General features: G+C 37.3%; 1 protein-coding gene across 1 annotated transcript; it reads left to right on the plus strand.

Annotated features, from left to right (window-relative positions):
- The first annotated feature begins 1,570 nt into the window (after positions 1 to 1,570).
- LOC145775853 (uncharacterized) lies at positions 1,571 to 8,346 on the plus strand. The gene is made up of 11 exons (XM_082587233.1): positions 1,571 to 1,872; positions 2,222 to 2,445; positions 3,028 to 3,217; positions 3,542 to 3,830; positions 3,917 to 4,105; positions 5,565 to 5,660; positions 5,844 to 5,962; positions 6,066 to 6,313; positions 6,652 to 6,924; positions 7,274 to 7,521; positions 7,840 to 8,346. The coding sequence occupies exons 1-11, from the start codon at positions 1,617 to 1,619 to the stop codon at positions 8,231 to 8,233; spliced, it is 2,526 nt and encodes an 841-aa protein (XP_082443359.1). The 5' UTR covers positions 1,571 to 1,616; the 3' UTR covers positions 8,234 to 8,346.
- Positions 8,347 to 9,561: the final 1,215 nt, after the last annotated feature.

Here is a 9,561-nt window from a genome sequence, read left to right on the forward strand (position 1 = left end):
CATAAGTAGAGTAGACAACCGGAAACAAACATTGCCGTCGGCTGCAGCGTGGGTCAGGTGTATCCGCTCAAGTCCGCTTTCCCGCAATGCAGGATAAAGATAAACAAACAAACAAACTCTATTGTTGCCTCCCTGATGAGGTCCGATTGCCATCGTATATCAAATTATCGTCTTCATTATAATAATTCTATGTATGCTGATATCTAGTTTTGATGGCTGCCATGTCATCTGATTGTTTTTATCGTTCTGAATACTTTCAGTTCTTCTAACTTGCAACACTACCGTACCATTGTCTGTAAACTTGTAACATTAGATAGCCTATTTAGTGAGATTTTGTGCATTTGCAGTTTGTGTATTATTTCGTTGTTGTTGTTCGTTATTTGTGCATTTGCAGTTTGTGTATTATTTCTTTGTTTTGTATATTGACAGCTTTGTCTGATGCAAATAAATATTATTATTTGTGTAGCCTATTGCCCAAATTTGAGCTACCGGAAAGATTCCACTGGATAGTTGAGCTGTACTCCTCAGACATGGCATATCCACTAGCAGTGTGAGTCGAATTTTCACCGTCGACAAGAACAATAGTTACACGCCTTGGGCACTGGCAGCAGTGACCGAGTGGTTAGCGCGTTGGGCTCGCAGTCGAGAGCCTGCATGTTCGACTCCAGCCACCCGCACTTGCTGTTGTTTCTCTGGGCAAGAAACTTTACGATAATTGCCTCTACCCAGTGATCGATTTCGAGTAATGGGTAGTACCAAATTTAAGTCATAAGTAGAGTAGACAACCGGAAACAGACCTTGCAGTCGGCTGCAGCGTGGGTCAGGTGTACGTCGGAAGGCGTACACCGATGCATAGCGCTCAAGTCCGCTTTCCCGCAATGCAGGATAAAGATAATAAAACAAAAACACTCCACGGCATAATTATTGAAGTAAAGTTTTAAAAATTTTTGCATTTTTTGTATAATGCCCATAATATACTCTAGCCACTTGTAGCGTTTAGTTTTGTCATTAAACCGGACCTGGGGTCAAAATGCCCCCTTGAATCATTATATGAAGCTCCGTTATGTCTAAAAACGATTTTTTAGAACAAATGTATTGGATCTGCAATTATCAATGGGCTGAGAGTAATAGGTAAGCAATTTTAATTTGATGACGTCAGAGTGACGTCATTTAAATATAAATAATATTTTATCATATGTGAGTTGTCTCTTTCTTACACACATAGGGAAAAAAGTTAAAAATGAGCCTAAAAACTTGTGCAAAAGGAAAAATACAGTTTCGCCACTAGCGGCGCAAGGTGTTGCTTCAAAAACGGCCATAACTTTTTTTGCCAAGGGTCTCTGATTGGAGGAGAGTGAAAATCTTAATCTAGAGGAGTTAAGCTTTCCAACGATACCTAGTTTGTTAAGGTCGCAATTTATTCCAGGTCAAAACGTTTTACGCTTAGACTATTGATGGAATGATGCTTGTGTATGGTAATTGAGATGTCCAGTGAGACCTTATATTATTATTATGATATTATAGACCTAGCTAACAGTTGCATTATAAGCATTTCAACAAGGTAGGTGGGCCCAGATCAAGTTACGGTACTTAGTGGTATAACATTATGTCATTCCATGGCTCCAAGTTTCTGTTGTGTTCCTGGATGTTCTACCAGGTATAAAAAGGGACACTATGTTTACATTAAGCAAGTGAAAAGTTTAAAGTTTTTGAAGAAAGATACTGATGAATATCAACATCAAGAATTGCTTAATCGTTTGGCATTATCATATCGAAATCCAAATGCAAAAGAAGATAACATAAAGTCTCAAATTCATCGTGGGCAATGTGGAATTTGCGAGAAGCATTTCAAAACTTGTGATTTCATCTTGAGTAAGTTCTGTTGAATTTCATCATTGATTGCTGGCATCAGTTGAAAAATCGGTATAGGTATACAGACAGTAGGCCTATCGGTATGTTTAATATTCATATTGCGTTAGGTGACTTAGGCCTGTACCAGTATATGGTTGTTACTAATGTCCAATATGTTGCTCTGCAACATTAACAGTCCTAATCAACTTTATTAAAGGTACCGGTAAGCTAGGCCTACTTAGTACTGGGAGGGTAGCATGATGATGCAGTGTAGACTCAGCGACTGCCTTGAATTGTATCACATAATATGTTGCATACAACAATCTTACTTTTTTAGGTTTGAAGTGTTGTCTTTACTTATTTCTTTTAGCACCAAATGGAAAGAAACGTATCAAAGTAGGAGCAATTCCTACGGAGTGTTTGCCAGAAAAATCTGTGCCAAAACGGAATACACAGCCAAGACGAGAAATAGTAAAACATCCTTTACCAACACCAGTAGTGCATCACGATTTCAACAGCATTTGTGCATCTGTTAAAAAACAATGTTGGGAAAAATCTTTATCTGACTGGAACTTTACAGTCTCTGATTCCCAAGTAAGCAAAATATTTTTATCATAATGGAGATTGAGTGTGTGTTGTGATATGATGTTAAATAAATTATATATGTATACCTACCACGACTAATTAACTTTCATAGTTTCTTCATGAGCAATTTTGTACAACTTACTGCATTAGGTTAGTTTGTAAATTTAGCTCATTGTTTGATCTCTTGTTATGAGTAAACCAAAGTTTGTGATCTAATTTGTCATTTTGTTATCTTGCGTCGATTGTGTGCACCATATCATGTTAAGATGTTTAGGGTATCAGTTGCTTTATTTTACACTTGTAGATATAGAAATATGCTAAATTAGGCAAACTGAATTGTCCAAGTATGTTTCAGCAATTGATACGTTCTTAGAGTTTTGACCATGGTAAATGTTGTTTGAATGTAGGCTACTGTGTATGCACATGGATTGGCATATACGTTAAATGCAGCACTACTATAGTTGGAGTTTGTGGTAAAAAAAGATAACCAAAAACTTAGGGGAAAAGATATGTTCAAACCTTCATTTTACCAACAATTTTTTTAAAGTTAGTCTGTTAGCCAGCATTAACTTCAATGCAACTTTATTTTAGATTGTTGCTCGCTATAAAACTGATGTTTCTTCCATATTGGAATTAGTTATTACAGCCAATTTTTCATACAAGTTGTTTTATCATGGATTTAAATGTTCGATTGCTGCAGTTGACATGCCAGATATCCGCACTTGCACAATCAAGACTTTTTTACAAAGAGTGTTACCTCTTCTTTCTCACTTATGTTCAGGTTTGTTTGCTGCGATACTGTACAAATTACTAATTGTGTTTTTATTCAATGTGTATCATTTCTCAAGGCTGTTAATGAAACTTACTTTGTAGTTTACAGTTCTTACCTTGTCTGTGTTTGCATGGAGGGTCACCACAGTTGCAGTACTATGGCGTTTTTATGACATTGTTAGGCCTATGTGAAATTGCAGAAAGGCTTGAGTATTTACCGGTTGTAAGCATAATGTGAGCCTAAAATTCTAGACCAGCTAAGCGTAAGCGAATCTAACCTAGCTAAATTAATATACTTGTAAATGTACTGCTAAAGTTACTTTTTTTTTGTAAGGATTTTCTTTCAACTTCAAAAATGCTATTCGCCATGTGATTTCAACTCGAGAGTGTGATGATTCTTTACTTCAAACTGATGTTTACCGTTCACCTTCATGTCCTGTCATCATTGTGGGTTCTGATGGTGATATTTGCAAACATTGCAAATTTTGCATTTTGATGAATGCAAAATTGCAACGTCAAAGAGAAGCTTATAATTTTCAAATTGGCAAGTTACCTTTACAAAAATTTTCCACACGGGCAACAAAGAGTCGACTTCTGCAGACAGCTAGGAAACAAAAATCAGAGTGAGTTTAGTTTGTGCGATGATTTTGCTCTACTTTTTAAAGTATTAACAGCATAATATCTTTGTAAAACGAATATACATGTTTAGAATTGCAAGAATAAAACAAAAGTTATCCAGAAAGGAAGATATTGTTGCATTGGATTCTCCAATTGCTTCAGATATTCATCAGCTTATGGAACGAAATTCTGACTCGTTTTATTCTCTGTTTTATCGGGAACAATTGAAAATGCAAAAACAACGTAAAAACGGACTACGATTTCATCCAGATATCATCAGGTAATTGTTAATACTTCACCAATAGTGCAAACGAAGCAATTAAATTATAAATTAAACATTCTTAACATACATGATGCATGAAATAAAACTGGAAATTGAGTTACCCCGTTCAGTTTTCAAGATTACTTTAATAACCCAGCTTCACTCACTATCTATAACTCTACTTACAAAGTTGAAAAGTTCTTTGCTGAACGTATAACAATTAACAAACCTCAGGTTGATTAACCAGATATGCATGGTTAACAGTGACGTTCGGTGGCTTAAACCGTTGGGAAAGCAATTTGTAAATATGCTGCAGCAAGGTAGTAGGCCTAGGCACGAAGGGCGTAACCGTCGGGCGAAGCCCGAAGGCGTGTTGCCGAAGGCAACACTTCCAGCGGGGGGTCTCCCCCAGAAATTTTTGAAAAACACTTCCAATTTGGTGCGCTCTGAGAGCATTTTCAAAACAAATCAAACATAAAAATCTGTCAAATTGTGCTTCGCCTTTGTCGTGATCATACATCCATTTAATGTTTAGAAGTCATGAACAATCTTAATTTTAACGTTGCAGGACCAAAATCCAGTGTTAGACATGGAATAATAGTTGTCTAAATATTTAATTCGTCATGAATATTCATTCTGAGATATTCAGTTAGGCCTACACTACAAAAACTAACACTTAGGTCTAAACATTACAACCGCAAGCAATTTGTACAAAAAGCTGGATAAGTTTGCCCCCTGCGTATAGAAGCTTAACGAACTAAATATTGCATCCGCACCTGAACGTTCATTGGCGAAGTAACGTTATATCAACGCTGTAAAAAGGGCAAAGGCATGACTATGAAAGCTAGTAGGCTAAAGTACAGTACATGGCGAGGAGACATCAAAAAACAGCAACAATTATTTCGGCATTATGATGCTTGTGCGGTGTACCGTGACGAGCACCATTCTGACGAGTTAGTCTAGCCGCTCTAGCGAATGTATGCATTGACGTCACTGGGAAAGCAAGACTCACCTGGTCTCACCATAACACATCTGATTGGCTAAGCAGCTGGTGACGTTTTGCAAAACGAGTGATGATTGGATAAAACGAAGGCGTTTTTTGACATTTTTGAATTTGGATAAGCAAGTTTGATAGTTGCTTACCTTGGAGCCTCAGTGATTGTTTCTGACAGAAGCGTTTGCGTTAATTGGCATTTATAGGCAAGACATGCGGTTTGGTGAGGATTTAGACTACTCACTAGCGTTACGAGTAATTCTAGTCACGAATACAGTAATTTTCAAGTTAAAATAGACATGATAAAAATAATAAGAAGTTAAACCTAGAATTCAATCATTATACTTTGCATAGTTTTCGCTCAGGTAAGCACTGCTTTCCTTGCTTTCCCTCACCGATCGTCACTGATGGTTAATGAAAAATGTAGTTTGCAGGTGATAAAATTTTACGCTTTTTGAATGTGTTGCTTTTTTCTTTTTTTAGATTTGCTTTAAATTTAGCAATGAAAAGCGCTTCTTGTTGTGATGAATTAAGACGAATTTTGATTTTACCTTCACGTCGCACTTTGATTGATTACCGGTAAGTATTAACGGAGCTAGATGATGTAAAAAGATTAAAAAAAAAGAGTATATGGTACTGCAGTTACTTTCTTGTTTTTTCCTGTTCAAATGATATCGAAATTTTTGAATTTTTTATTTTGAATGCAAGCTTGTGGAAAGATCGAAATCGGTACTGTGTATAACGTTTTCTTTGTTTTTGAAGAAATGCTAAAAAACCAGCTACCGGTTGGACTTGTAAAACCGCGGAGTTCATTCGCTCTTACATGCTTAAAGCTGAGGACAAAGAAAAATGTGTATATCTCACTCTCGACGAAATGAGCGGTAAGTGGCGATTTTTTTGATTTCTTTATCTTATGGAAGAAATACTGTGTTGTTTGGGTAAACTACGTTGTATCTAATATCAGTGCATTATATGTTTTTACAGTTAAACAAGATTTGGTGTACGATGCTTGTACGGGCACGCTTGTGGGGTTTACTGACCTTGGAAACCGATCGAATCCTAAACAAGGTGAGATTGCAACACATGCCCTTACAGTGTATGTGAAATCGTTTAGTGGAAATCCCGGTCTAAAGTTTCCTCTTTTGTACTTTGCTTCGAGCACTGTGACTGGATCCCAGCTTGCATCGATCATGTGGGAATGCATCGGTCTATTGGAAACACATGGATTGCAGGTTTGCGTCATTTGTTTTGTTTTTTTAATTTATATCTCCAAAACCAGACATCGTTTCCTTTCCACTTACATCATTTATTTACAATAGCTAATGATAAACCGCGTTTTTAGCCCTTATTGTTACTTCGATTTGGTGGTGCAATATTCTTTCTTGTTGTGTGGCATACTCAGTTAGTAATAAAAAATTGCAAGGGAATTTTAAATTGCTGTTGCACGATGAGTGATATTACCTTTGTTGAAAAACTGGTACTGTAGTGTAGCAGGTTTGCAATTTTTTGCACAATCTGCTATGTGCAGGCACAGTATCTGTTAAGCGTCTATTTAGATCTTTTACTGTAGGTGCTTGCGATTGTGGCTGATGGTCTTGCTGCAAACCGAACCATGTTCAAACTCATGAGTTCCGATGGTGATTCGCTTCATCAAGCTATTAACTGGTTTTCTCCTGAAATGGATCGTAAGATCTACCTTATTCCCGATCCTCCGCATCTCTTGAAAACTACGAGAAACTGCCTGTTTTCTAGCAGCAGTAAACGTGAGAAGCATCCGAGATTAATTCACAGGAACGGAAAGTTCCTTTTGTGGGAACACTTTGCATTAATAGAATCTGAAAATGTAAGTCCATTTATTTTTTTTGTTGTTGCTATTGAGTGATATATGACCATGCTACAGCTAATGTGTTTGTGCAGACTGGTGAGACGGGCTGATTTTTATGGGAGGTTAATTTCCTATTGCAATGATTAGTCGAATACTTTTGAGTGTTGTAGTCTCATTATTTGCCCTCGCGGTGGGTACTTTTTTCATTACAGCCGATATGAGACAAGAGTTTTCTTTCTGTTGTTTATACCAGTCTTGCGATGGCTGAATCTGCAGTTAGTAATTTTTTTTTCTTTTTTGTAACCATACTGGTTCATATGGCACAATGGCAATACTCTCTCATACGGAAACGTATATTTGATTTCAGAAAGGCGAATTAGCTCGAAATCGCTTGTCAGCCCGCCACATTCAATTGACAAGCTATTCCAAAATGAATGTGAAGTTGGCAGCTCAAACATTATCTGCTTCTGTTGCAACGGCCATGAAGAACTTTTTTCCAATTGAAAAAAGGGAAGAAATGAAAGAGACTGCAGATTTTGTTTCAATGATGGACTCGTGGTTCGACTACATGAATACTCGACCAGGCAAGGGGAAAAGAAGTGTTCGAGTTAACAGGTATTTTGTATTTTCATTGCCATTGTCAAATGTATTGTACAGATTTTAGGTGTGTGTGAGACAGAGAGGAAGACACCTAGCTATAACCAAGTCATATGATTTATTGTGTAGGTTTTGCGGACGATCGCTGGTAAGGCAGTTTTCAAAAATTTTCTAACGCAGTTTGCAAATTTTGTAAAAACAACAAGCTGGTATGCTGGCGATTTCGACAAGAATTGAAACACAATTTTTCCGATAATACTTTCTTCAGCTCCCGCTCACCGATACCGCTAACAGACGCCCAGCATACTCCATATTCATAATTTTCAATTTTTTCAGCGATATCCATGATGACCGTCTTAGTTGGTTGGAAAACATCTTCATTCCGCGATTAGAGCAGTGGAGAGAAGCTAACATGCAGAAGTTTGGAAGAAGCTCGTTAGAAAAATCTTTTTTATCGAAACAAACGTTTGATGGCTTACGCTTGGCCACAAAGAGCATGGTCGAGCTTGTCCGTTATCTCCTGCGTCGTGGTTTTGGGTGCGTAGCAACAAGGCGAATATCTCAAGACAGCCTCGAAGCCTACTTTGGTCACCAAAGAGCGTTGGGAAGAAGGCACCAAAATCCCAATATTCATGAGTTTGGATACCGAAACAACACCATTGTGTTAAAGCCCGAATTACATCACGGTTGTGCAGTTGGTCAACCTATCAAGAAACGCCGGAAAGAGTAGTGGTCCATTTATAAATTTGCTTGTGATTGCCTAGTGTTTTATGATAATGTTAATGTTGAGTTTTTGCGAATGAATTATTATTGATTGATATTCTTTTTGAAAAAAAAACAACAATAAATAACTGGAAATACTTGTATTCAATAAGCGAAAAGAAAACAATTCGTCCTCTACTTTAGTGTAAGGTCATAAGAGAAATAACACATGACTTAAAAAGGCAAGCCGAATAACAGATGAAATACAACAATCACAGCCAGCAAATAAGAATACGGCACAGAACACAAATAGAAAAAAACGAATCACTTACGGTACAGAGTTCAATAGCAAGTTACAGCTTTTTCAAAGAGTTGCGGAGAGACTTACTGAAATACAACAATCACAGCCAGCAAATAAGAATACGGCACAGAACACAAATAGAAAAAAACGAATCACTTACGGTACAGAGTTCAATAGCAAGTTACAGCTTTTTCAAAGAGTTGCGGAGAGACTTACTGAAATACAACAATCACAGCCAGCAAATAAGAATACGGCACAGAACACAAATAGAAAAAAACGAATCACTTACGGTACAGAGTTCAATAGCAAGTTACAGCTTTTTCAAAGAGTTGCGAAGAGACTTACTGTTCTTTGCTGTGGCATTTTCTGCTAATGACTTAGCAAAACGATGGCCCCTAATTTTAAAAAATAAGCGAGCAATTCTATGGACGCACGAGACGCATGGCCTGGTATCTTCAAGATCTATATCTAAGCCTACACACATTTGTTGTATATGTGCTTGGACATGTGGCGATGCCAGACACTCGTTCATAATATTTAAATCGATACCAGCGAACGACTTGCTCTTTCGAAAGGCTTTTTCCAAAGCAATCAATATGCGAAGAAGGGGGTCCGTTATTTCGAGCAGTGAAGAATCCGAACTTTTTTTAACGCACCTTTGCAAAAAAGATTTTTCTGTTTCCTTGTTCCAAGATTTGCGTAGCAGATTTTTTATTATATAACCTCCAATATACTTCACTGTTTTTTTATCCTCGTCACTGATAACAATATCTGATGTCTGAAGATTGCTGGCAGCAGCTTCATTCTTCCGTTCGCAAAAAATTATAGGAATTACCAGGCGCGGATTTATGGGGGGGGCCCGGGCCCCCCCCGAAATTTTGTGAGAAATTGTAGAAATTGTATGTTTCCGCATCAAATGGTTTGATATGCTTCTAATCAGCTGATATTAGTCTCTCGGCATCACAATTGATGAAAATGGCTGTTTTAATGTCTATTTTATAGCATATCGTATATGTCGTAGTATCATTGTTCATATCTGTTTAGCTTTTTCTTTC

The sequence above is a fragment of the Aplidium turbinatum genome, chromosome 8, assembly GCF_918807975.1.
Source record: "Aplidium turbinatum chromosome 8, kaAplTurb1.1, whole genome shotgun sequence".
Classification (NCBI taxonomy): domain Eukaryota; kingdom Metazoa; phylum Chordata; class Ascidiacea; order Aplousobranchia; family Polyclinidae; genus Aplidium; species Aplidium turbinatum.